Here is a 27,635-nt window from a genome sequence, read left to right on the forward strand (position 1 = left end):
TTGTCATATCTCAAAGACCTGGACACTATCAAGGGCAAGTTCTACTGGTGTAAATTATACCTGAATTTTTTTTTTTTTTAAAGCAGCCTAAAATCAAAATGGTGATGAATAATGGTAACGATAACCTTAAATGCCAAGAGGCAGTCATGTTTGTGGCTACTTCAGGGAGGTTTTTGAGATGCTGTGGTCAGAGCAGGAAGTTGCCCTGTTTGTAACAGTCAGCCGGCTTCAGTCTAGAACTTCCCACTACAGACTCTGCTGGGAGGCTTTCCGCCTGCACTTCCCACTACAGACTCTGCTGGGAGGCTTTCCGCCTGCACGTCCCTACGCTCCAACCCCAAGCCAGCTTTGTGCCCACTTCCCCGACTGGCAGTGGCCTGCCCAGTCACCATGGCCACCACCCGATGTGGGGACAGCCCCTCCGTGCTCCTTCATAACCCACTGTGACTCACCGATCCTGTCATTCCTCTGGCACAAGGTCCCCAGCCCAACCTCCACCCTGTCTTAGGTACTCACCTGCCACACCTGATGATACTACTGTGATACCGGCCCTCTGGCCTCGGCCCCTCAGCCCAGCCTGCCCAGAGTTCCAGAATCCTGCCACCTCCTCATTCATGGTCATCAATGATGTGGCAGGACAATGGGGGGTGGGGAAAGGGCAGAGGGTGGGGTGGGAACCTGGTGGAGGGGGGAAGAAATGAGGAACCTTTGTAATAATATGAACAATAAAGATTGATAAAAAAAAAAAAAAAAAAAAAAAAAAAAAAAAAAAAAGATGTGGCAGGAACTCCCTGACCTGGTTCAGAGACCCCCACAGACCAGCCCCAACCCACAATTCACTCCTACATTGCCCGCCCTCCCCCACCACCACAGGACCCCTGCTCACTTGCTGACCCCAGACCAGCTCTCAGCTGAAAAGAGCCTCAGTATCAGAATCAGAGTCAACCCTGGTGGGAGGCATAGACAGCAAGGGAAAAGAGAGAGGAGGAGATGTTGTAATCATTCACTCCTAATTCCCCATGGCCCTGTCTGGACCCCTCATGGCCCTGAAGGGAAATTCACTGGCCCCCAGAGCAGCCGTTGCACCTTGGGACAGCTCTAAATTCCAAGCTGAAGTCCACCCTCTCCCATGGCCCACAGCCAACCCCCTCCTCAGGCTCCAGAGAGCAGATATGTGATGACCTTGACTTCCTCCCTCCCGGGTGCTCTCTGCTGTTCGCTCAGCCACTATCTGAACTCGGGGCAAGGGGTCCCCCAGTCATTTGGCCAGAACAGAAACCCCTCACTCTCTCTCATTCTACTGTGTGGCCCAAGAACAATTTTGCTTTTACGGTAACCACATCCTCCTGCCGACTGGGGTGGCAGGACCTGTCCCTCACCGACAGCCCTTTCTGTTCTTCCCCAAACTCTTTCCTTTCGTGTCTGCACAGCTTCCTTTCCTTGGCGTTGGCTTCCTGGAGTTCCCCTCCTTGTTGTTGTTGTTGGGGTTTTTTTTGTTACTCCTTTTCTCCTGAATTATTCAGAACATGTTTACTTGAAAATTAGTTTTATAAGCCACTCTAAGCATTTTTCCCCAAAGTGCATCCTATGAATAGAATAAACAAGCCTCAATTATAAAATGATACATGAATGCATCCAAATTGCAATGGTTTAAACTGTAATTTTCATTGACAAAGATGCAGCTCCCAAGATGTGCAAATTATCCCAAATTTCATCAAATTTGAATAGGAGTGGAAAACATACCCTGAATGGAATGGTTAATCTGATGATCCTAACTGAAAAGAACCGTTCTCTTTCCATTCTAAAGGACTCAACAACTGGTGAAGTTTGGGGAGCTTACTGATCTCCTGTCGTTCTATTGAGAAACAACCAGCTCTATTTCCATGGAGACCAAGGACTTTGACCAGAAAAAACCAGCGGATGGTCCATGGGAAATTGCTAATGGAGCAGCCAAGGTGAGACCTGAGTTACTCTCAGAAGAGAAAATGCCCCAAGCCAACCTGATCCAAGACAAAGGACCCCTTTACTACAACCCAATTCAGAGAAACTCCATATTCAATCGCACCGTGATACGCAGAAGCAAAGGCAAAGCCAGAGACACCCCCGAGCCAAACGCTGGGCACCTGGCAGGTCAGTACGAGGGGCAGCTGTCACAGCTGCTCCCTGACACCCGCTGGGATCACCGGGGCTGAGCAGCCATAATTAGAGGAAAGGAGCATAAGAGGCAATGAAAATGATCCAGGACAGGCCCAACATTTCGAAGCCATTATCTAAAGAATTCAAATACCTCCAATAGTCTGATGTGAATACTTTAGGAGAAAGTGTTGACCCAAGTGATACAATAGATTTTTAAAAGGCATTTGGTTTTAGGACTCAACAAAACATACCTGGAGCGAGTCTTGGAGCTATCTATGTTTAGGGACATCTGGGAGCATGAGGTTCTGTCCTGTCTTTTCGCTGTCACCAGAGTTTCTGCTGTTCTGAAAATACGTGAGGCGAATACCTTGAGAAGAGTTTGCAGCAGGAACCCTTAATCTTTTAATCCAGTTTTTGCACAGTTCTATCTGCTCAAATACTGTGTGTTGAGCAGAATAAAGTTCAGCAACATTTACAAATGGGGGTGTGAGAGCTACGGACTCCCTTCCTTGTGACTGGTTCACATGGCTGAGTGGGCAGCATGCTGGTGTTGTACCTGGGGGGTGGCAACTGCCACTAAATGGACAGTATGGCAACCCCTGTGTTAAATCCAGTGGCTTCACTAACTCAACCAATGACTCCTTACTTAAACTCTACCCGGTAGCCTTCTGCTACATGATAAACCACCCTCAAACCACAGGGACAAAACAATGTTTATTATTTCTCACTAGAGGCCCGTCGCACGATATTTGTGCAAGAATAGGCCTTCCTGGCCGAGACTGGTTTGGCTCAATGGATAGAGCGTCGGCTTGGGGACTGAAGGGACCCGGGTTCGATTCCGGTCAAGGGCATGTACCTTGGTTGCGGGCATATCCCCAGTAGGGGGTGTGCAAGAGGCAGCTGATTGATGACTCTCTCTCATCGATGTTTCTAGCTCTCTATCTCTCTCCCTTCCTCTCTGTACAAAAATCAATAAAATATATTTAAAAAAAAAAAAAAAAAAAGACTAGGCCTTCCTTCCCCTGGCTTTGCTCCCGGCCGCCCAGGAGCCTGCAAGTCTTCACTCCCAGCCAGAGCACCACTCCTGTAGCTCCCTCTGAGACCACTCCTATAGCTATAAATAGAATAAACCGCTCCTTCTGCCACCCTCCGTCCCACTCATAGCAAGTGTCCCGGCCCCTCCCATGGGTGTTAATTTGCATACTCACTCCTGATTGGCTGTGGACATAGCAGAGGTGTGGTTGATTTACATGTTTGTCTATTGTTAGGTAAGATGATTCTGGGGGTTGGTAGGGTGGCTCCTCTGTCTGGGCCACTTTGACATTTGCAGTCAGCTAGTGGCTTTGGCTTATCTGGGTTTGGAAGATGAAGGAAAGCCTTGTTGGCCTCTGGTGGCTAGTGAGCTGGTTGGCCCAAGGGGGAACTCAGCTGGGACTGCTTGACTCTGTTTCATATGGTCTCTCATCCTCCAACAGGCTAGCTTGTTCTGTTCACATAGCAACAGGCTTCCCAGAGAGCAAGAGTGGAAGCTACCAGGCCTTGAGACCTGGCCTGAGGTCCTGCACAGTCACTTCTACCACATTCTTTGGGTCCCAGCAGCTAATGGGACCAGCCCAGATAAAACCAGATGGAGAAACTCACTCCACTGTTTGATGGGAGGAATAGCATAGAATTTGTGGTTACTTGCCATCTGCCAAAAACACTAACAGAGTCACATGTCAAGTACCGTGCCAGCAAGAGAAATACAATGATTGAAACATTACAGTCGTGGAGGTACATTATATTATTCCCCCAATTTTTGTTGGAAAATTTCCATAAATTAAAAAACTTAAAAGGAAGTTGGAGTCTCTGCCCAGGAGGAATTCACAAGATTGTGATGATGTCATTTTATGGCAAACAATGTGTCAACGTTTACGAGAGGAAAAGGCAAAGAATTAGACCCTTCTGGTGGGATTAGGAAAGATGAGTCTTAAAGGATGAGTAAGGACATAGCCAGAGAGAACAATGGGAGCCAACTTGGCTACGCACTTTTAGGTATAGTTACTATGTCAGGCTAGCATTTCAAGGGTATCCTTACCATACCCATTTTACAGATTTTTTAAAAAGATCAACTGAGGCCCAGAAAGATTGAAACACTTACCCTAAAGCACACAGCTAGTGAGCTGCAGCTTGAACTGGAGTTCAGATTCTCCTAGTCCCAAAGCCTGTGCAGATGGAGAAACCGGTAAAGCAGCTCTGGCCATCAGAAATATAATGCGAGCCACATGTCATTTTATTTTATTTTTTTTAATGTTCCAGTGACATTAATAAAGTAAAAGGAAGTGGGTAAAATTCTTTTTAACAATGCATTTTACTTAATGTAATAAATCCAAAATATTATTTCATCACATAGTCAATAATCAATATAAGAATTAGTAGTGAGGCGTTTTGTAATTTTTTTTGCAGTATGTCTTTGAAATCCGGTGAGTCATTTATACTTACCGCCCCTCTCATTTTCATTGGAAAGGCTTGATCGGGATTTAGATTTCATAAAATGTACAGCTGGAAAAGTGATTTACATACCCAGATTGTTCCACATATCCTTCAAAGTTTTCCAATAGCTGACTGAAGTACCAGTTTTTATGTTTAAGTTCATTTAAGTTTTAAAAATGAAGAATCTACTTCCTCGGTCACACTAGCCACGTTTCAAGTGTGTAATAGCTAGCGGCTGCCCCATTGGACAGCATGACATCAGAGGAAAGAGCTATACAGCTGCCTAGGGTCAGGGGTAGGGCTTTCTGAGCGGGAGAAAAGATGGGTATGGGGCTGTGTGTGAGATGAGGCTGGAGAAGGAAATGGAGTCACTGGAGAAAGAGCCTCACGTTTGTGGCCTCCAAGCCGAGTGGAGAATGCTGGAGCCTGGGTAGACTGTAACAGCCCCAAAGATGCCATTTACTAGTATGTACAGACCAGAAATTTTCAGCAGACTCACAGTTTTATTTTTAAAGTGACTCCCTCTTTTCACCCTCTCCTCCTATCCCTTCCCCCCTCGACCCCACCCTCACCCCAGAAATTACCTCCCCAAGACAGCCCAGCAATGCCTGACCCAGCGTCCAAGGGGAGCAGACTAACAGCCTCCTGGCATCAGCCTGCTGTGGGAATGCTGTGCTTTGGGAGTAAAACATATGTCTTTGTCTTAAGTAATTTTAGGAATATGAGTTAGTCATGAGACTTACTCATCTTCCTGGGACATATGGATTGGTCTATTTTTCTACAAAACTGGAAAAAATGAACCCAGTTCTAAATGAACCCATGACAAAAGAAAACATGTGAAGCAGTTTTGATTTTTATTTACCAAAAAAAAGTGAGTCACTTCCTAATTCCCTAACAATAAAAGCAGACACACTTGCACTCTGGGTTCACGTTTCGTGATTTGGGCCTCTAAGAGGTGAGGACATTCCCAGTTTCACCTGCTAAATGGGCCCCCTTTGAAATCACCCTAGTGCATTGACATCTGAATATTGGCACCTATGAGTGATTGGACACTCTGCAGAAAGTAAATTATTATTATTATTTTTTTAAACTTGTTTCCTCAGACTTTGGAAAGTTTCCCAAGTTTCTTTTTTCTTTCTTTTTTTTTTTTTTTTAAATATATTTTATTGATTATTTACAGAGAGGAAGGGAGAGAGATAGAGAGCTAGAAACATCGATGAGAGAGAAACATTGACCAGCTGCCTCTTGCACACCCCCTCCTGGGGATGTGCCCGCAACCAACATACATGCCCTTGACCGGAATCGAACCTGGGACCTTTCAGTCCACAGACCAACGCTCTACCACTGAGCCAAACCAGTTTTGGCAGAAAGTAAATTATTTAATAGTAGAGGCTCAGTGCATGAAAATTCATGCGCTGGAGGGGGGTCCCTCAGCTAAGCCTGCCTCTCACAGTCCCGGAGCCCTTAGGGGCAGGAGGCAACCCTACGATCACATCCCCCTTCCCCCGGGGGTGTGAGGAGAGGAAGGACACCCCTCTTCACTTCCCCTCCCGCCCCTGTTAGGGTGATAATTGTTACTCAGCTAGTCAGAGATTATTGCCTGAAAGGGGGAAATGCACATTTTCTAACTTGACACATTTCTTAAATGTCACAGATTCACTGGGAAATGGAAAATCTGTAAAAGAGCCCTCGGTTTTGAATTTCTCCCAGAGCAGAACGCCCCTTTGGCCAATAGAAATTCAAACGGACCCAGGAGCCAAGAGAACGAGGTGAGATTCAGGGAGCCATGAGGAGCTGGTTCATGACAAGCTGGAGCAGGGATATTGTGCAAAGTCTTGGTGGGAGACAAGGGTGTCTTGTGTTTAAAAAAGGGGGGGGGGGGGGGAGAGGCCTAACTTTTAGTTGTTCATGTTTTAAAAATACACAATTTTCTTTTTAAAAAATAACCTCAATGTTATTCTTCTATCACAAAACTAGGAAATTATAGATATTACATACATTGAGAAGCAGAAAAAAAAGAAAAATCACTATATCACCACCACTGAGAGAGGTTTTAATCTATTGTATTGGGTTCAAGTCTTGTTTTCTATTTTTCTATATTCCTTATACATATTTTCTCCTCATAAAACAGGATCATACTATACATCCAGTCTTGCAAATTACTTAATGATATGTCACAAACATCTCTCCATGTTACTACATGTTTTTCTACATAATCGTGTAGTGGCTATAAAATGATCTGCAGTATGATTGGATTGTGGTTTGTTAATCATGCTCCTGTTGTTAGACATTTGGGTATTATATTGGTTAGGAATAAATTTAGCTGCTTGTATCAACAACAACAGACCCAAATAGCACAACTGAACAAGACACAGGCCTATTTGGCTCTTGTGTGAAGAAGTCTAGAGGGTTGTGACAGCCTTCAGGGACCAAGGCTCCTTCTAGTTTCTACTCTGAAATCTGACAAGATGACTACCAGAGTTCCAGCCATCACAGCCACAGTTCAGGTGGAAGAGAAAAGGAAAGCCAAGGAAGTGGGGGGAGAGGGAGAGAGGACATTTGCCAGCCTAGTCTTTTAAGGAGCTTCCCTGAAGCCCACCCACCAATTAGTGCTTATATTTCATTGGCCAAACCAGGTCACATGGAGGCCATCTACACCTACAAGAGAAGCTAGGAAATGCATGTGTTGTTTAGACCAGGTCTGTTTCTGACCCTCTAATAAATTGGTTCCATAGTAAGAAAGAAAGAAGAATACAGGGAGGCAGCAGCAATCAGGGTGTTAACATGGTAGTGTTTGGGAGGGCTCTTGTTTTGGCTTGCAGATGGCTGTCTTCTCACTGTGTCTTCACATGGCAGACAGAGAAAGAAAGAAGCTCTGTCTTTTTTTCTTTATGTGGGTCCCATAAAGGGACCTCATCTAAACCTAATTATTGATATCATTGCATTGAAGGTTAGGGCGTCAACTTATGAATTTGAGATGGGGAGGGCGAAATTTGTCTCTAGCAATGAATTTTTAAATACATATCCATCCACTGACCATCAAGCAGACCAAGACATAGAACATTTCCATTGTGCCCTGAGGCTCCTTAACACCCTTTTCCAGTCAATGTCCTACCCTCTCAGACATAACCATCTCCTGACTTTTGTCACCATTAAATGAATCTTGCTGGCTCTTGAACTTTATGTAAATGGGACCATACAGTATGAACTCTATTGTGTCTGGCTTATTTATTCAACACAATATTTTTGAGACTCATTAATGGATGTGTGTTCTTTTTATTGCTGAGAAGTATTATAATATGCTTATCCACCCTTGGGTTGATACATATTTGGGTGGTCTTCAGTTTTTGACTATTATAAATAAAGTTGCCATGAACATACTTAGAGGAGTCTTTCTGTGGACGTATGCACTCATTTATCTGGGTTTGTACCCAGGAGTGGAAGGGTATATTTAACTTTATTAGAGACAGGCAAATAATTTCTCAAAAAGATTATACTATTTCACACTCCTACCAGCAAGGTATCAAGGTTCCAGTTGCTGCAGATCCTGACCAGTGCTTGGGATTGCCAATCTTTGTACCTATATCCATTCTAGATATTGTGTCAACTGCAGCTTTAATTTGTGTTTCCTTGATGACTAGTGATTTTGAGTGCCATTTCATATGTTTATTGGCCATTCGTCTTCTTTTGTGAAGTTCCCATTTAAGTCTTTTGCCTATTATTTTTTATTTTAATTTGAAATATTTCTTATATATCTTGAGTACAAGTTCTTGGTCAGATATATATAGCAAATGCCTCCTATCAATCTGTAAATTGTTTCTTAATTTTTTTGTCTTTTAATGAGCAGAATTTTTAAAATTTTGTTGAAGACTAATTTATCAATGTTTTTCTTTTATTATTTGTTCTTTTCCAACCTAAGAAATATATGGCCCTAGCTGGTTTGGCTCAGTGGATAGAGTGTCGGCCTGCGGACTGAAGGGCCCCATAGTTTGATTTTGGTCAAGGCCACATGCCCGGATTGCCGGCTCGATTCCCAGTAGGGGGCGAGCAGGAGGCAGCCAATCAATGATTCTCTCTCATCATTGATGTTTCTATCTCTCTTTCCCTCTCCCTTCCTCTCTGAAATCAATAAAAATTTATATTTTTTAAAAAAATTAAAGAAATATATGATTATTTCAAGGTTATAAAAATATTCTCCTATGCTGTTCTCATAGAAGTTTTATAATTTATCTTTCCCTTTTAGGTTTGTGGTCCACATGCATAAGATTTGCTCTAATGTCATTTATTAAAAAGAATTCCCATTCCTCCCAATAAATTGCATTGGTGCTATTTTTTGAAATCCACTGATGCAGACAAGTGGGTCTTTTCAGACTTTTATTCTGTTTCATTGATCTACTTGTTTTTACTTATGCCTATTTCACACTGTCTTGAATATCTGTAGCTTTATGCTAACTCTTAAAATCTGCTAGTAAAACCCTCCTACTCTGTTCTTTTTTAAGATTGTCTTGGCTATTTGAAGTCTTTTGCATTTCTATATAAATTTTAGATCAGTTCGTCAATGTCCAAAAAAAAAAGTCTGTTAGGATTTTGGTTAAGATTACATTGTCACTAGAGATAAATTTGGAGATCAACATCTGAATATTGGCACCTTAAATTGTTCAATCTTTGAACATATCCTAGCTTTCCATTTAAATTAATCCAGCAATGATTTGTTGTTTTTAGTATAGAGGATTTACACATATTCTAATTACATTTGTTCACAAGTATCTAATGTTTTTTTTTATCCTATTTTAAAGTCGATGTTTATTCACTTCATTTTCAACTGTTTATAAGTAGGATGTTTAAAATCAATTACTTTTTGCATCCTTTGATCTTGATATTCATTTATTAGTTGTAATTGTTTGTTTATTCCTTTGGATTTACTAAGCACACAACTAATTTTGCCATCTGTGAATAAAGACAGTTTTAGTCCTTTTAATCTTCATGCCTTGTTTTGTTTTGTTTTGTTTTGTTTTTTTCTTCTTTTATTGAACTGGCGAGGACTTCTATTATAATGTTGAACAGAAGTGACAAGAGTAGATATCCTTATCTCAATCACTGGTCAGTTGCTTTTGATAACAGAGATCAGAAAGTTACTCAAATTTGGTCAAGTGAAGGATGCTGAAATCCCACAGAACCTAAGTATAAGAGAAGCCCAGCTTTACAGGAACCAGAGCCACTTTCTCCTTTTCTCAGGGTCACAGGACCCTCTTTATGGATCACTCTGTTCTCCTGTTCTCCTCAGAACAGCATTTCTGTCTGTGTGCTTGCACATGACCTAGATTGGCAACCTTAACCAGAGTCACCATTCAGCTTGGCTCACCACAGCCAATTAGGACTTCTTTCTGTACCTCTTAGAGAAAGAAAAATTCTAAGGAAAAGAATCTGGTTGGCCATCCTTGGGTTAAGTGTTTATCTCTGGTCCAATCAGCTAAAATAAAAGGTGGCAGGATTAATGGGGCCATTCTAACTTCATCAGTGAGAGCTGTGTTTGGGAGAGTCTTTGAGAAGTTTGTGAAGAAGGCACCCAAAACATATCTCATTTAGAGTCTGGGTCTCCCATACAAGAGAATGACAAAAGGAACTTGGTGTGAACATTAAAATGGCGGCAGAGTGGCGGGTGCTGCATGGACATGCTCCCAGGAACAATACGGAATTACAACTGAAATACGGAAAAGCTTCCTGAATAATCCACAGAAGACTCACAAGAGAGTACCCTGATATCCAGGGACCAAAGATGGAGATGCATAGAGACTGGAAGGCGGGGCAGAGGCTCGAAGGGGCTGGCTGGGCACCCACCAACAGCAACTGAAGTCCCAGAGAGATATCTCAGTTGGGGAGAGGAGGTGCCAACTCAGAACTCTGGGATATAATCCCCAAGCTGGGCTCCCCAATAGAGAGCACCAAATATGAGGAGGGTACCCACATAATATCTAGCTGTCAGCCAGGGTGTGGCAGCTGAAAGTTCAGGCAACTTCTTGAAGGGCTAATGCATAAAAATTCCCTGTGGAGCCACCCACCTTGTGCTCTAGCAGAAGGAGGGTGAAGTGGACTAGAGCTGTGAGAGCAGAACCCAGGATTGGGGCATAAAGGGATAAAGCACAGAAGGCAGACACCACAAGTCATTCCCTCAGACAGCTGAGAACATCTTTCCCACATAAACATTTGCCTTGCCTGGGGGAAGACATTTGACACACCCTATTGGAAAACACCTTGCCTCAAGGCCAGGTAAGAGATTAAAAGTAACAATTGGCCTCCAGGCAGAAGCAACTGCTCTACCCTGTTGAAGAATATCTTGATACACTTGAGGACAATTTTTTCTGGGGGCAATTCAAGTTGGAATCCTATTAGCCTGTAGACAGAGATGGTCTCTGGAGGCTTTGAGAAAGAAAGAACATAGAGACTAAAAAATAAATAAATAAAAATAAATCAATGAAACCAAGAGCTGGTTCTTTGAAAGGATAAAAAGAATTGATAAACCATTAGCCAGACTCATCAAGATACAAAGAGAGAGGACCCAAATAAATAAAATCAGAAATGAAAATGGAGAAGTAACCCTGGATACCACAGAAATACAAAGGATTGTAAGAAAATACTATGAACAACTATATACCAACAATCTGGACAATGTGGATGAAATAGACAATTCCTAGAAAAATACAATCTCCCAAAACTGAATCAGGAAGAATCAGAAAATCTGAATAGGCCAATAACCACTGATGAAATAGAAGCAGTAATAAAAATATAAAAAAAAAAAAAAAAAAAAAAAAACTCCCCCCAAACAAAAGCCCAAGTCTGGGCAACTTTACAGGAGAGTTTTTCCAAACATTCAAAGAAGAACTAACACCTATACTCCTCAAACTATTTCAGAAAATCCAAGAGGAGGGAACATTCTAAACTCTTTTTATGAGGCCAGCATTATTCTAATTCCAAAACCAGGTAAAGACACTACAAAGAAAGAGAATTACAGGCCAATCTTCCTAATGAACATAGATGCTAAAATCCTCATCAAAATATTAGCAAATCACATCCAGCAGTATATTAAAAAGATCATACACCATGATCAAGTGGAATTTATTCCAGGGATGAAAGGCTGGTACAATATTTGCAAATCAATAAATGTGATACATCACAAACAAATTGAAAGACAAAAATCACATGAACAGCTGAAACCGATTTGGCTCAATGGATAAAGCGTCAGCCTGTGGACTGAAGGGTCCCAGGTTCGATTCTGGTCAAGGGGATGTACCTTGGTTGTGGGCACATCCCCAGTAGGGGGTGTGCAAGAGGCAGCTGATCGATGATTCTCTCTCATCGATGTTTCTAACTCTCTATCCCTCTCTCTTCCTCTCTGTAAAAAATCAATAAAATATATTTTTTTAAATCACATGAACATATCAATAGACATAGTAAAAGCATTCAACAAAATCCTACACCCATTTTTGGTAAAAAAAAAAAAAAAAAAAAAAAACTCTCAGAAAAGTTGGAATAGAGGGAGCATACCTTAACATGATAAAGGCCATACATCATACTCAACGGGCAAAAACGAAAACCCTTTCCGCAAAGAATAATAACAAGTAATAACAAGACAGGGATGCCCACTTTCATCACTCCTGTTCGACATAGTACTGTAAGTGCTAGCCATAGCGATCAGACAAGAAGAAATAAGAGGCATCCAAATTGGAAAAGAAGAAGTAAAACTGTCATTATTTGCAGATGACATGATATTGTACATAGAAAACCCCAAAGACTCCATCTTTATAAATAAATTTGGTAATGTACCAGGATACAAAATTAACACCCAGAAATCTATGGCTTTTTTATACACCAATAATGAATTCACAGAAAGAAACTAAACAAACAATCTTCTTTACCATTGCAACAAAAAATTAAAATTAATATATCTAGGAATAAAGTTAATGAAGAATATAAAAGATCTATACTCAGAAAACTGCAGGACATTGAAAAAAGAGAGAGAGGTAGACATAAACAAATGGATGCATATACCATGTTCATGGATTGGTAGAATTAACATCATTAAAATGTCCATACTACCCAAAGCAACTTATAGATTCAATGCAATCCCAATTAAGGTACCAATGGGATATTTCACAGACCTAGAAAAAACTCTCCAAAAATTCATCTGGAATAAAAAAAGATCCCAAATAGCTGCAGCAAATCTGAGAAAGAAGAACAAAGTTGGAGCGATCATAATACCAGATACCAAGCTATATTACAAAGCCACTGTTGTTAAAACTGTCTAGTATTGGCACAAGAATAGATATATAGACCAATGGAACCAAGCAGAGAACCCAGAAATCGACTCAAGCTTGACAAAGGAGGCAAGAGCATACAATGGAGTCAAGATAGTCTCTTCAATAAATGGTGTTGGGAAAATTGGACAGATACAAGCAAAAAAAAAAAAAAAAAAATGAAACTAGATCACCAATTTGCACCATACACAAAAATAAACTCAAAATGGATAAAGGACTTAAATGTAAGACAGAAAACCATAAAAATCTTAGAAGAATCCAGAAGCAGCAAAATACCAGACATACTGATACAGCTCCTAGGGCAATGGAAACAAAAGAAAAAATAAACAAATGGGACTACATCAAAATAAAAAGCTTCTGCACAGCAAAAGAAACCATCAACAAAACAACAAGAAAGCCCACTGCATAGGAGAACATATTTGCCAATGTTATCTCCGTTAAGGATTTAATCCCCAAAATTTATAGGGAACTCATACAACCTAACAAAAGGAAGATAAACAATCCAATAAAAAAAAATGGACAGAAGTGAAGACAAATCGGAGGATCCAAGATGGCTGCTCGGGTATACACCTAGCCGCAGCAGCTCACAACAATTTCAAAGGAATACAACTAAAATGTAGAGTGGACATTGCCCAGAGCTACAGGTAGTCGACTGACTGAAAACTCTACAATAGGAAGGAGGGAGAAAACCAGAAGGAAAATCAGAGGAGCTGAAAAAAAGCCTAAGGTACGGAGACATGCTGCGCGCTCGCACGCACGCGCGCGCGGAGAGGTCGCAGCCGGAGAGGAGGAGAGGGCTGGGTGCTGCCTGGCGTTCCCTAGCAGGAAGGAAATAGAACCCCCAGCCTGGGCTGAACCCCCGAACCGGCAGCGCTGAGCCCCAAGTTATGTGCCAGACCCTGGGGACCCAGGCTCCGGCAGGGGGAGACAATCCCGGGGGACGGCGAAATGCGGGGGCCCCGGAGTCGCGCGCACATGGCGCGCAGAGGACTGAATGTTGACTCTGATGCTGGATTACCCTAGCCGGAAGAAACAAAGCCTCCGGCGGCAGCTCTGAGCCTCAGTCCAGACCTCCCCGAACTCCAGGTCTGGGCCAGTCCCTGGGGACCCAGGCTCGGGCAGGGGGAGACGGGGCTGTGAGGTGGAGTCCTGGGAGCGCGGCGAAAGGCCGAGCCCCCGGAGTCGTGCACACTGTGCGCAGAGGACAGTCTGTTGACTCTGATCCTGGACTTCCCTAGTGGGAGGGAGAAAGAAAGCTCCAGACTGGAGGAACGCCACGAGGAGCAGGAGCCCCTGCCGGACACCGGCCAGCTGGGCGCCAGCAAGGAGCCGGGCGACGGGGCCCCCAGTGGGGGGGGTGCCCCTGAGCCTTCGACTGCTGAGCGCTGGCAACGGAGCCAAGGACGGGGGCTGCTTCCTGGGCGGCGCCGACCCCGGCAACAGGCTGGAGCAGCGCGGGAGCCCGCGGAGAACAAAGGGGTGCCACAGGCCAACCTGCTGAGCTCCCAGGACAAGGAGGAAGAAACCAAAGAAGTTCTCAATGTGAAGAAATCAAGTGAGAGCAAATGATAGTAAAATTACTTAAGAAAGAATACAAAGAAGATCTTGAAAAATCAAAGACTAAGTCAGAACTCAACGCACCAGCCAACATTGCAACATAAATGCGTTTTGTTGTTTTTTTTAAAAAAAGAAAAAAAAAAAGAAGAGAAAAAAGGGACAGAATGTTGGAACAGCGGCGACCAGGCCTAGAGTGGCCAGGCACAAGGCAGTGGCAGCTGGGCCCGGAGCAGCAGTGGCCAGGCCCCAGAACAGCAGCAGCCAGAACAAGAGCATCAACGGCCAGCACTGGAGCAGCCAGACCTGGGGCAGTGGCAGCCAGGCCTGAGGCAGAGGCGGCCAAGCCCAGGGTGGCCAGTCCAGGAACACCCAGACACGGAGTGGCTGGGCCCGGAGAAGCCCGGCCCAGAGCAGCCGGGTTGGGAGCAGCCAGGCCCAGAACAGCAGTAGACAACCACGAAGAATCCAGGCTGGGAGCGGCCAGGCCCGGAGCAGCTGGGTCTGGTGTGGCCAGGCCTGGAGCAGCGGCTGCCAGGCTAGGAGCAGCCAGGCCCGGAGCAGCAGCTGCCAGGCTGGGAGCAGCCAGGTCCGGAGCAGCCGGGTCTGGTGTGGCCAGGCCCGGAGCAGCGGCTGCCAGGCTGGGAGCGGCCAGGCCCGGAGCAGCAGCTGCCAGGCTGGGAGCGGCCAGGCCCGGAGCAGCCGGGTCTGGTGCGGCCAGGCCCGGAGCAGCGGCTGCCAGGCTGGGAGCGGCCAGGCCCGGAGCAGCCGGGTCTGGTGCGGCCAGGCCCGGAGCAGCGGCTGCCAGGCTGGGAGCGGCCAGGCCCGGAGCAGCGGCTGCCAGGCTGGGAGCGGCCAGGCCCGGAGCAGCCAGGTCTGGTGCGGCCAGGCCCGGAGCAGCGGCTGCCAGGCTGGGAGCGGCCAGGCCCGGAGCAGCGGCTGCCAGGCTGGGAGCGACCAGGCCCGGAGCAGCCGGGTCTGGTGCGGCCAGGCCAGGAGCAGCGGCTGCCAGGCTGGGAGCGGCCAGGCCCGGAGCAGCCGGGTCTGGTGCGGCCAGGCCAGGAGCAGCGGCGGCCAGGCTGGGAGCGGCCAGGCCCGGAGCAGCGGCTGCCAGGCTGGGAGCGGCCAGGCCCGGAGCAGCCGGGTCTGGTGCAGCCAGGCCAGGAGCAGCGGCTGCCAGGCTGGGAGCGGCCAGGCCCGGAGCAGCCGGGTCTGGTGCGGCCAGGCCAGGAGCAGTGGCTGCCAGGCTGGGAGCGGCCAGGCCCGGAGCAGCCGGGTCTGGTGCGGCCAGGCCCGGAGCAGCGGCTGCCAGGCTGGGAGCGGCCAGGCCCGGAGCAGCCGGGTCTGGTGTGGCCAGGCCCGGAGCAGTGGCTGCCAGGCTGGGAGTGGCCAGGCCTGGAGAAGCGGCTGCCAGGCTGGGAGCGGCCAGGCCCGGAGCAGCCGGGTCTGGTGCGGCCAGGCCTGGAGCAGCGGCTGCCAGGCTGGGAGCGGCCAGGCCCGGAGCAGCCGGGTCTGGTGCGGCCAGGCCAGGAGCAGCGGCTGCTAGGCTGGGAGCGGCCAGGCCCGGAGCAGCAGCTGCCAGGCTGGGAGCGGCCAGGCCCGGAGCAGCCGGGTCTGGTGCGGCCAGGCCCGGAGCAGCGACTGCCAGGCTGGGAGCGGCCAGGCCCGGAGCAGCCGGGTCTTGTACGGCCAGGCCCGGAGCAGCAGCTGCCAGGCTGGGAGCGGCCAGGCCCGGAGCAGCCGGGTCTGGTGCGGCCAGGCCAGGAGCAGCGGCTGCCAGGCTGGGAGCGGCCAGGCCCGGAGCAGCCGGGTCTGGTGCGGCCAGGCCAGGAGCAGCGGCTGCCAGGCTGGGAGCGGCCAGGCCCGGAGCAGCCGGGTCTGGTGCGGCCAGGCCAGGAGCAATGGCTGCCAGGCTGGGAGCGGCCAGGCCCGGAGCAGCGGCTGTCAGGCTGGGAGCGGCCAGGCCTGGAGCGGCCGGGATCGGAGCAACCGGTCCCAGAGCAGCCGGGTCGGGTGCGGCCAGGCCTGTAGCAGCAACAGCCAAGTCCAGAGCAACTAGGTCGGGAGCGGCAGTGACCAGACCCGGAGCAGCTGGTTGTGGAACGAACCAGAGCAACAGAGGCCAGGCCCGGAGCAGCCAGGCCCGAAACAGCTCGCTCCTCGCCTGTACCTGCCCACGGCTGCCTCTCAGACATGGCTGGAAACTTTTGCGGGAACTTGAGGGTCTGCTGAATCAAGTGATGAAGGCTTAGATCTGGATGTGTTGAGTTAGTATAGCGCTGGGGTGTTGATCTGTAAGTGCCTTGGGTGGGGCCTGGATGAGGCTGGTTGACCTATTTGGAAATGTCTTTTGTGTGAAGTGTATCATTGGGCATGTGGAGGTATTATTGATATGAGATAATGCTAAGTAACAGATTTACTATCTGAAAAGGGATTTACTATCGGGGAAAGGGAGGGAGGAAGAGACTGAACATAAACTGTGCACCTATGGATGAGGACAATGGGGGATGGGGAGGGGGCGGAGGGTGGGGTGGGAACCTGGTGGAGAGGGGAAGAAATGAGGAACCTTTGTAATAATATGAACAATAAAGATTGATTTAAAAAAAAAATAAATAAATAAATAAATAAAAAAAAAAAATGGACAAAGGACCTAAATAGACACTTTTCAAAAGAAGACATACAGAAGGCCAAGATACATATGAAATGAACATGCTCATAGTCACTAATCATCCAAGAGATGCAAATCAAAATGAGAATGAGGTACCATCTCACACCTGTCAGAATGACTATCATCAACAAATCAACAAATGACAAGTGTTGGAGAATGTGGATAAAAGGGAACCCTCTTGCACTGCTGGTGGGAATGCAGACTGGTGCAACTACTGGGGGAAAAAGTATGGAGTTTCCTCAAAAAATTAAAAAAGGGACTCTCATTTGACCCAATAATTCTACTTCTAGAAATATATCCAAAGACATCAGAAACACCAATCAGAAGGACATTTGCACCCCTATGTTCATAGCAGCACAATTTACAATAGCTAAGATTTGGAAACAGCCTTAGTACCCACTAGTAGATGAGTGGATGAAAAAAACAGTGGTACATCTATACAATGGAATACTACGCTGCTGCTGCTGCAAAAAAAAGAAAGAACTCTTACCATTTGCAACAGCATGGATTCACCTGGAGAGCATTACGCTCACTAAGCAAAATAAGCCAGTCAGAGAAAAATATATATCACACGATCTCACTCATTTGTAGAATATAATGAACAACATAAACTGATGAACAAAAATAGAGCCTGAGGGGAAAAATAATATTTTAGAATATAATAGGAGTAATCCTGTTATTTGCAGATTTTTAATATTTCCTACAACTTTTGTGATGTCATACTATGTTAGTACAATTTTGGTACTATTTTTATACTTAAAATCCTCTTTTTCTTGAAATATTAATGTCTATTGCACATAATATTATATGTAAGATAGTTTTTCTTGAATAATTGGTGTTTACTGCATGTAACATTATTATATTTAAAATCACTTTTCTTAAGATATTAAGAAAAACTATCTTAAATATAATAATACAGTTTATTGCATGTATTATTATATTTAAGATAGTTTTTCTTAAAACATGACGTTTATTGCATGTAGCATTATTATATTTAAAATCATTTTTCTTGCCAAAACCGGTTTTGCTCAGTGGATAGATAGAGCATCGACCTGCGGACTGAAAGGTCCCAGGTTCGATTCCGGTCAAGGGCATGTACATTGATTGTGGGCACATTCCCAGTAAGGAGTGTGCAGGAGGCAGCTGGTCAATGTTTCCAGCTCTCTATCTCTCTCCCTTCCTCTCTGTAAAAAATCAATAAAATATATTTAAAAATTAAAAATTAAAAAAAAATCATTTTTCTTGAAATAAAAAATAAAGTTCCCATTTGAAAAAACAAACAAACAAACAAACAAAGGGCACTTGGAGAAGTGAGAAGCAGCAGAATGGAAGTAAAAGCAGTAGGGATTAGAAGCAATAGGTTGGAGTGAGGTTTCCCCAGACCTGGAATGGGCCCAGGAACCAGCCCTCCATCTGAAACAAGCTTGGCAGGTGCTGATATGGAGCGTGTGACGTTCTTCTTGGTGGTCAGTGTTTGTCCCCAGAGGTTCTACAATCATCTATAGCTCATCCAAGGTGTTCTGCAGGTTCTCTTCCGTATGCCAACAGCGGGGAGAGGGGGTCACAGTGCTGTTGGGCAGTGGAGCCGAGGGAAGTACAGTTACTACTGGCTGATGTGCCACATACAGGAGTACAGGGAGGGAACTAACCTCATTTTGTGGAGTACCTTTGTGTGAACTATCTCTTTAAATTCTCTTATCATTATGCCTATTTCACAGATAAGAAAACTAAGACCCAACAAAAGTTAGCAACTAGCCTGAGGTTGCACAACTAGTGAGACAGTAGACCACAAACCCTGAGGCTTCAACTCCCTATCCCATGATCTCCTACACCTCAGGCAGCCCCAGATAGAGATATTGCCAGAGTAAACTTGAGAAGGAGATTTTCCTGTTAACCTGTTGACTGGAGTTAAAGCCCAGAGGCACAGGGGGCCCCCAGCCCTAGTCCATTGCCACACTGGTCCCTTACAGGTCCTCTCAAGTCAAGATTTCTAAATTGGATCTCTACTATAGATACAATGTCACAAATCAGGGTGCTAGTCCCAGAAATTATTTCATATCTCAAAAATACCAAATTGAGCCCAGCCAGCATGGCTCAGGGGTTAATCATCGACCTATGAATCAAGAGGTTATGGTTCAATTCCCGGTCAGGTCATATGCTCCGGTTGGGGGCTCGATCCCAGGGTGGGGCCTGCAGGAGGCAGCTGATCAATGATTCTCATCATTGATATTTCTGTGTGTCTTTCTTTCCCTCTCTGAAATTAATAAAATTATAAAATAAATAAACACACAAAAATACCAAATTGATTATATATATATATATATTCTAGAGGCCTGGTGCATGAAATTCGTGAATGGGAAGGGGGTCCCTCAGCCCAGCCTGCACCCTCTCCAATCTGGGACCCCTTGAGGGATGTCCAACCACCTGTTTAGGCCTGATCCCAGTAGGTTGGACATCCCTCTTACAATCCAGGACTGCTGGCTCTAAACCCCTCACCTGCCTCTGCCTGATTGCCCCTAACCGCTGCTGCCTGCCAGCCTGATCAATGCCTAACTGCTGCACCCCAGCCAGCCTGATTGCCCCTAACAGTCCTCCCCTGCAGGCCTGGTCTCCCCCAACTACCCTCCTCTGCTGGCCCAGTCACCTCTCCCTGCTGGCCTGATCGCCCACAACTGTCCTCCTGGATCCATCTCCAAAATGGTCATTGCCACCAAAGACTCATTCATGCGTGCACTGAATCTTTGAATACTGACTCAGGGCAAGAACCAGTTTCTGTATTGGAAACTATATGTTTTCCCATGGAGATATACCAGTTCCATGTACCATAACCTCAGGGGCAGCTTATCAGTTGTTCATAAATGCTAGGTTGAATTGTTACTAGGAGAGTCTTAGTCTTTACAATCTGGAAATGCAAGATTGGTTGGGCACTGCCTCTTCTACTCAAGAAAGCTGTTTTCGGGTCCTGCCATCCACTTAGTCGTTTGAGGCAATATGGGAGCTGAAGAAATGCAGTCCGGCTCTAATCAGTCTCTAGATCTACTGATTCACAGGAAACCACAGGCGAGAGAGGAACGGGTAAGCCGTGCAGATGCCATTAGCAAAATCCAGACAGGATGAATGACTCAATTTCTCATCAAAGTGCAAGGAGAAAACAAGAAAGGGAGGGGGCAATTCAAAGAGACTAAAGCAACATCAAGTGCTACGTGCAGACCTTACTTGAATCCTATTTCAAGAAAGGCCTTCAACGTTCCTTCTGGGAGGGAAGATTGAAGAAATAATCAGGGAAATTTGAACATGGATCAGTTATTTGATGATGTTACAAAATTGTTAATTTTAAGAGTATTAATAGTATTATGGCTATTTTTTTAAGTACACATCTTTTAAAGATACATTCTGAAATATTTTGTATAAAATGGTGTGATGTCTGGGACTTACTTAAAATATTCTAACCCAGGAAGGAGTATGTGGGAAAAGAGATGAAAGAAGACAGGTGAGAGTCTTTAATTGTTGAAGTTGGTGAAAAGTATTCGATGAGTTCATTATAATTTTCTGTCAACTTTAGTGTATGTTTGAAATTTTCCATAATAAAAGTTTAATTTTTATGTTTGCCTGTTGTTTTTTCCTATTTTTATTTATTTTTTATTTTTATTTTTTTAATATTTTATTGAGTTTTTACAGAGAGGAAGAGAATGAGATAGGGAGTTAGGAACATCGATGAGGGAGAAACATCGATCAGCTGCCTCTTGCACACCCCCTACTGGGGATGTGCCCGCAAACCAAGGTACATGCCCTTGACTAGAACCGAACCCGGGACCTTTCAGTCCACAGGCCGATGCTCTAGCTAGTAGCCACTAAGCAAAACCGGTTTCGGCTGTTGCTGCTTGCTTTTTTTAAAATAATTCTTGTAAAAATGAAAAGGCAAGCCCTGACTGGTGTGGCTCAGTTGGTTGAGTATTGTCCCATTCACCAAAAGGTCACTGTTTTGATTCCTGGACAGGGTACATGCCCCAGTTTCTCTCTCTTTCTCTCCCTTCCTCTCTCTCTAAAATCTCTTTTTAAAAACAATTAAAAAAATAAAAAGAAAATGCAGGAGCTGAAGTAAAGAGACCCTCAGCCCCACCCGCACCCCTCTGCTGTGTCTCCTGTTCCAGGAGGTTGGGCAGAATGACCAGTTCCCATCGTGGTGGCTCCTCAGAGGCAGGATCATACCAAGTTTTGTTTTCTCTTGAGCACTTGGCACACAGCTGATACACTAGAAGCATTCAATATTTGCAAATGATTGATTCATGAATGGATGGGCAGGTGGGTAGGTGGGTGGGTGGATGGATGGATGGATGGAATGAATACAAATTCCCTGGGCAGAGGTTGAACCTGGGAACTTAAATACCTCTTGAAGGCACACCTGTGCAGCCTAGTCCAGTGGTGGCCCAGGACAGAGAAGAACAGGCTCTTGCAAAGCCAGGACACAATGTTGCATGGGGCAGGTAAACCTCTCTGCAGCCCTGTCAGGAATGCAGTGTCTCTAACTGGGAGGGGTTTGCCTGCCCAGCTGCCTTTTGGTGATAACTCACTTCCCCACCTCCCGAGTCAGACAGGAGACAACCCAGTGCTCTCAGCAATAAAAAATAAATTAAAAAAAAGTAAATGGAGCAACACAAATCAGTTTCCTCTCTGGCATCCCTCCGCCTGGGCTCGGGCAGAGGCTCTGACAAGGCCTAGCCAGGGGTCCTCAAACTTTTTAAAGTGGGGGCCAGATCATGGTCCCTCAGAGAGCTGGAGGGCCGGACTATATGAACTACTAATTCCTACTGTAACACCTTGGCTGCGCTCACTGCGCAAAAAACCTGGCGGGCAGGATCAGACTCCCCTGGGGGCTGCATGTGGCCCGCGGGCGGTAGTTTGAAGACCCCTGTAACAGTCTGTGGACCATAAGCAAAGGACACTAGGATGTGGTTCCAGGGCCCAACTCTAGAGGGCACCACTCACATGTCTTCTATGTAAAAGGTGTCCCTGAGCGCTGGGCACACAGCCTGAGCGCTGTACACGATCGGCTGTTATTTATACATCGATAGGAAGAATTAATCATTTTTGTGGTTAGATGTTCTAAAACAAAAATCACTACTCTTGGCTGGTGTTTCACCCCAGCAAACTGGAGGAATCCGTGTTTATTCATTTAACGAATATTAACTGAGCACTTCCACTGTCCTGAAAGCTGATTTCTATCAGAAAACGCCTTACGTGGTCACTTGGAGACATTTAGCAATCATGCCCCCCTGGAAGCTTCCCAGAAAGCCACAGTGTCCTTTGGCCCACTGCTGGCCTTAGCTGTGAGGCTCACATGCACTCCTGTTGGTCCCCGTCACCTGTCATGCTCCATGGCCTTGACTGCACATGTCCTAGAGCCGTGGCCCACAAACTGCGGCTTGAGAGCCACATGCGGCTCTTTGGCCCCTTGAGTGTGGCTCTTCCACAACATACCACGGCCTGGGCAAGTCTATTTTGAAGAAGTGGCGTTAGAAGAGGTTTAAGTTTAAAAAATTTGGCTCTCAAAAGAAATTTCAATTGTTGTACTGTTGATACTTGGCTCTGTTGACTAATGAGTTTGCCGATCACTGTCCTAGAATAAACCCAGAACTGCTCCTCTAGGGATGATTCTGTCTCTGAGCAGATCGCCTCTATGCAGGGGACATGGATACTGAGAATCTTATCCTACTTACTAATTTTTATAAGGATGTAAGTCAGCCATTCTTTGGCCCTATTTATTTCTTATGTAATTTCTCACTCATTCACTCATTCACTCACTCACTCATTCATTCATTCATTCATTCATTCAAGTACGTGGGCTGTAGGAGCAGTTGTCTCAGACAAACTATCAGTGTCAAGAGGTAAATACACTGACCACTTTTCCAAGGTAGATTGATCAAGGCAATGGGTCATGTTTCTAAGACCTTCCAGCAAAAAGATGGCAAGACAAGAAAATACAAACACTTAAAATGTTGTTTGGCAATGTTAACATAAGAAACATTCAAACCTGTTTATTTGAGCCACAATGTCAACAATTGCCAGGGAGCTGAATCTCAATGAGTTAAGATAATGCTCCAGAAAATGGTGGGTTTTCACCTATTTTTAAAAATCACCATAAAAAGAGGAGACATGAGTGGGTCATGAAATCCGTTTGGGGATAGATTAGGGAGGCAGGAGAAAGCACAGCGAGGAAACCTCTGGGATTGGAAAAAAAGTAAAATGATTGACACTCAGTTCCTTTACTTAGGACGGCGAACAGTCAACAATAAGCACAACAACAATAACAATAAGGGAATTTGTGGTCTTTGCCCTGTGCATTGGTTGTGCCTTCAGAGGTCCAGGAAAAGGAAAGTTACAAGTTACCCTGACATTCCAAAGATACGTTATCTTAGATGCAAAAGACAACAGACTGGCATAGTTAAAGTAAAGATCGGCTTTTGTCAGGGAAGAATCTAATCTAGGACCTGACTATCTGCCATAAATTGGTTTTAGTTCAAAAGCTTTGATCTCAGGCCATGCTTTGTGGTTACTTCAGGTCTCTGAGTTTTCAAGGCCGCCGTGCAGCCTTCCCTGAGCTAGTCGGGGTAACTTGTGGCCCCTTTTCTTCCACAACAAATAACACTGTTTCCTGATAGTAACTGACCCATGAAGTTAACTAATCTACCATTAGAAAAACTTGGCAATTTCTGTGTGATTAATCAATTAAAAAGGTATCAGATGCAATTATACGAAAGTGGGAGAAAGCAAAGCAGGTACTGGATTGCGGGACAGTTACCAAGATTACAAACTCCCTTGAGGGCAGTTATTTCAAAGGTGTGTTAACCTGGATGCATGGAAACAATGGACAGGACTTACTGAGGGTTTTACTAAAAAAGTTATAGACCTGGCTCATGACTGTCCACCAGACCTGCCCAGTAAGGGATTTAAGATCTAATCACCCTGTGGTTACTTTCCAGCACTGGACTTGTCTCTATTTTTTAAAAACGTATTTTTATTGATATTACAGAGGAAGGGAGAGGGAGAAAGAGATAGAAACATCAATGATGAGAGAGAATCATTGATCTGCTACCTCCTATGAACCCCAACCTGGGGATCGAGTTTCGCTCTCTCCCTTCCTTTGGGGCTCACACCCCAGACTGGGGATGGAGCCCACAATCGGGCATATGACCTTGACTGGAATTGAACCCTTTAGTCCACAGGTTGATTCACTGAGCCATCCCAGCTAGAGCTGGACTTGTCTCTTTTTTTTAGAAACCCCTTTTTGGTCCACATGGAGAAAGCATGTTCAAGAAAATAAAGTGAATGCCAAGGAGCAAAAACAGTCCTAGAATTTATAAGTATTACCTTACTCCACAGACTTGTGAGAAATCAATGAATTTCTTATGATTCTTTATTAAAAATATTTTTATTGATTTTTAGAGAGGAAGGGAGAGAGTGAAACATTCACTTGGATGCTTCCTGCACATCCCCTACTGGTGACTGATCCTGCAACTCAGGCATGTGCCCTGACTGGGAATCAAACCAGCAACCTTTTGGTGCACAGAGCAATGCCCAATCAACTGAGCCACATCAACCAGGGCTTTCTATATTAGCAATTCTTATATTATATATTCATATATATTGCTCTTGGAGTTTGTATTTATATTTCAGTTCCATTAGCATTCCTCTGGAATATATAGATTATTGATTTCAGAGGTGAAGGGAGAGATAGAAACACCAATGAGGAAAGAGAATCATTGATCAGATGCCTCCTACATGCCCCACACTGGGGATAGAGCCCACAACCTGGGCATGTGCCATGACCAGGATGGAACCATGACCTCCTGGCTCATAGGTCGATGCTACCACTAAGCTATGGAGCTCTGGCCTTCTTATTAAGGACCTGCCTCAGTCACTGTGGGGAGCATGCACCTTCCAGGTTCCTGCTTGGGGCTGAGCCCTACCTCTCTCTCACAGAGCCCTCCGAAGGGCAGCTGAAGGCTTTGAAACCCATTCATCCTTCCATCTTCCCCGTAGTCCGGGTGTTTATCTCTGGACTGCCCCAGAATCCCACAGGGCTCTGTGCTTTTCGTCCAACTTTCACTCACTGAGCTTCATCTCCATATCCCATCTCTGGCTTCTGTTAAGAGCTGCTGTAAAAAACTCCCACCCAAATTTTCCTGTTACACTGACCATGGTCATACTCAATACCACTGAGGATGTAACTCGTGAGAGAAATGACTTGATTTACCCATAAACAATGTACCGGGTTTCTATTGCATATAGGAGACAAGGGAGGGGAGATGCAGGCTACAGAGAAGAAAAGGGGGTGATGTGGCCCTGTGGTGGCACCCCAAAGCAGCCAGGCACACAGTACCCTGAGAGGGAGTGTCAGACCTCCCCAGTTCCTTCTTTCTCCCGGACGTGGGCAGTCAGTGCTGTCAACCTCAAATCCAAACACTACCAATCATGCATCTATAAAACCTCCAAATTCAGATGGACTCCGCGCTGCAGAATAATAGCATGCTCTATTTTGGTCAAGTCTAATTACTGCGGCAGGAGTCAGGCCTTTGCAGGTTGCCAAGAGAAGGCTGGCATGCCTGAACTGGGGAGACAGAGCCAAGAACCTGTATTGGAGCCAGAGAAATGAGACGGCTGCATTTGGTACCGGACGGAGTGTCAGATCCCAGGTGCCCTGTCTCACAGAAAGGGTCTGCGGTGTCTAAAGAGGGCGCCCAGAAGGGCCGGGGCAAGGAGCCCACGGCAGACAGCTGAAGGGACCCAGAAGGACCCAGCCAGGGCCCGGTGTCTTTGTCCATGTTGGAGTCTTTGCTTTGGCGGGTGTCAAAGTTAACAAATGGGACAGCGGCCCTTATTGTCCTCAGCAATTTGCAAGCAAGAAAGCTGAAGGAACGTGTGCTAGTCCGCCTCCAGGGTGGCGCCCAGTGGCCCCGTCCACCAGAACTCACGCCCTGCCCTCCCGTGGAGCGTGGGCTGGGCTGGTTTTCGGGGGCACTTCAGTCGATGTGACGGTGTGTGCACTGGAGGCAGGTCACAGAAGGCAGTGGGCGCCTGTCTCCCATGGATCCCTCGCTCTGGGGAAGCCGTCATCCACGTATAAGGACACTTGGTAGGCAGCCCAAGGAAAGGCCCAGGTGGCAAGAAGCCGCGGTTCCTGCCCACAGGGGCATGAGTGAGCTGGGCTGCAGCCTCGAGTGAGACCCTGAGACCCCAAGCCGGAGCCACAGGACTCCTGACCCGAGGTTGCCACGTGCGAGGACAAATGCGGCTGTACGCTGTGAAGTCTCAGGGTCGCTTGTCGCACAGCAATAGATAACTAAAACATCGGGGACCTTCTATAAACCTATACACATCAGACGCTGGACAAAATGCTTGGCACCAGGTCCCTCTCATCCCTCCTGCCTTTCCTCCATTCACATGCCTGCGAGTCTACCTGCCTCCCCTCCTACCCCCACTCCCCCGATACACACACACATTCCACACAGCCCTTAGGCGATGACGGACCGCTGCCAAAGTACACAATTCCAGCTTCCTGTCACAGGGCGTCCCTGCCAAGAGGTTGTTTCTGCTCCAGAGCCCCCAGCAGGTGCAGCTGAGGCTAGAGCTCAGCTGACACCTCTCCCTGGTGTTACTGAAATGTCCCCTTAAAGCTATCAGATCCTTCAAGTCTTCCATTCAGTACCATAACTTCTAAACAAAGAACATATAGGTTTGCAACTTTAAATATGTAATGTACCCAGTAATTTTTCAAAAATTATTCACAAGGCCTCTATTAAGGGGAAGAATAAAATAAATCCTCCAGAGACTGTAACAGTGAGATAATGTACCCTCCAACAGCACAATCCTTTTAGGAACGTGGTCAGCATCTCATTGTTGGACATTTGGGGATTCCCACGTCACCATCGTTTTAAGTGAGTAGCAGCCGGCCACACGCCAGAGGCCACAGCAGGCGCTGAGGCCTGATCATCCACAGGGGCTCTGTCGACAGTGGATGCTCAATAGTCACTCGAGGAATAAATTAATTCCTGAACAACTAGCAGTTGGTATAAATTTGTTAGCTGTTCTTCCTTCCACAGTCTCCTGCTGCACATGGTGAAGTCGGTCACATGTCAGTGAAGAGAGACGAAGCGGGCAGACAGGCAAGTCTGCTTTGGATGGTGATAGTTTCAGGTCAAACTATCTCTTCAGGGAGAGGCGACCTCCTGAAAGGGCCCTGAGATCACAGGAACTGTCAGTCAGGACTGAGGAACCTCCGCCCACGGGGACCTGTACCAGGTGTGTCCAAGGAGAGAGGCCTGCCCCTTGCTGCCCTTTCTATAAGACCGCAGGACATCTGTTGTGGAGCTGGGCCAAAGGACCCTGAGAGGCTCCTCTCTGACCCCCAGCTCCCCGTCTCTGGTGGGTCCAGGGGCCAGTGGCTGCAGAGCCAACCACTGCCCTCACTGAGCACCGGTCAGCCCTCACGGATA

General features: G+C 46.1%; 1 protein-coding gene and 1 long non-coding RNA gene across 2 annotated transcripts in view; both read left to right on the plus strand.

Moving 5' to 3' along the window:
• NGEF (neuronal guanine nucleotide exchange factor) overlaps positions 1-27,635 on the plus strand; it is a 92,845-nt gene that overhangs the window by 21,863 nt on the left and 43,347 nt on the right. The window contains exons 2-3 of the mRNA XM_084891815.1: positions 1,808-2,130; positions 6,263-6,377. Coding sequence (XP_084747941.1) covers positions 1,884-2,130; positions 6,263-6,377 — 362 coding nt within the window. The 5' untranslated portion in view covers positions 1,808-1,883. The remainder of the gene's footprint in view (positions 1-1,807; positions 2,131-6,262; positions 6,378-27,635) is intronic.
• Positions 19,517-20,744, plus strand: LOC311626476. Its single transcript, XR_014795692.1, has 2 exons — positions 19,517-20,559; positions 20,597-20,744. It is a non-coding gene; the product is annotated as an uncharacterized lncRNA (long non-coding RNA).

This window comes from Pipistrellus hanaki (genome assembly GCF_964339955.1).
Source record: "Pipistrellus hanaki genome assembly, chromosome: 8".
Taxonomy (NCBI): Eukaryota; Metazoa; Chordata; class Mammalia; order Chiroptera; family Vespertilionidae; genus Pipistrellus; species Pipistrellus hanaki.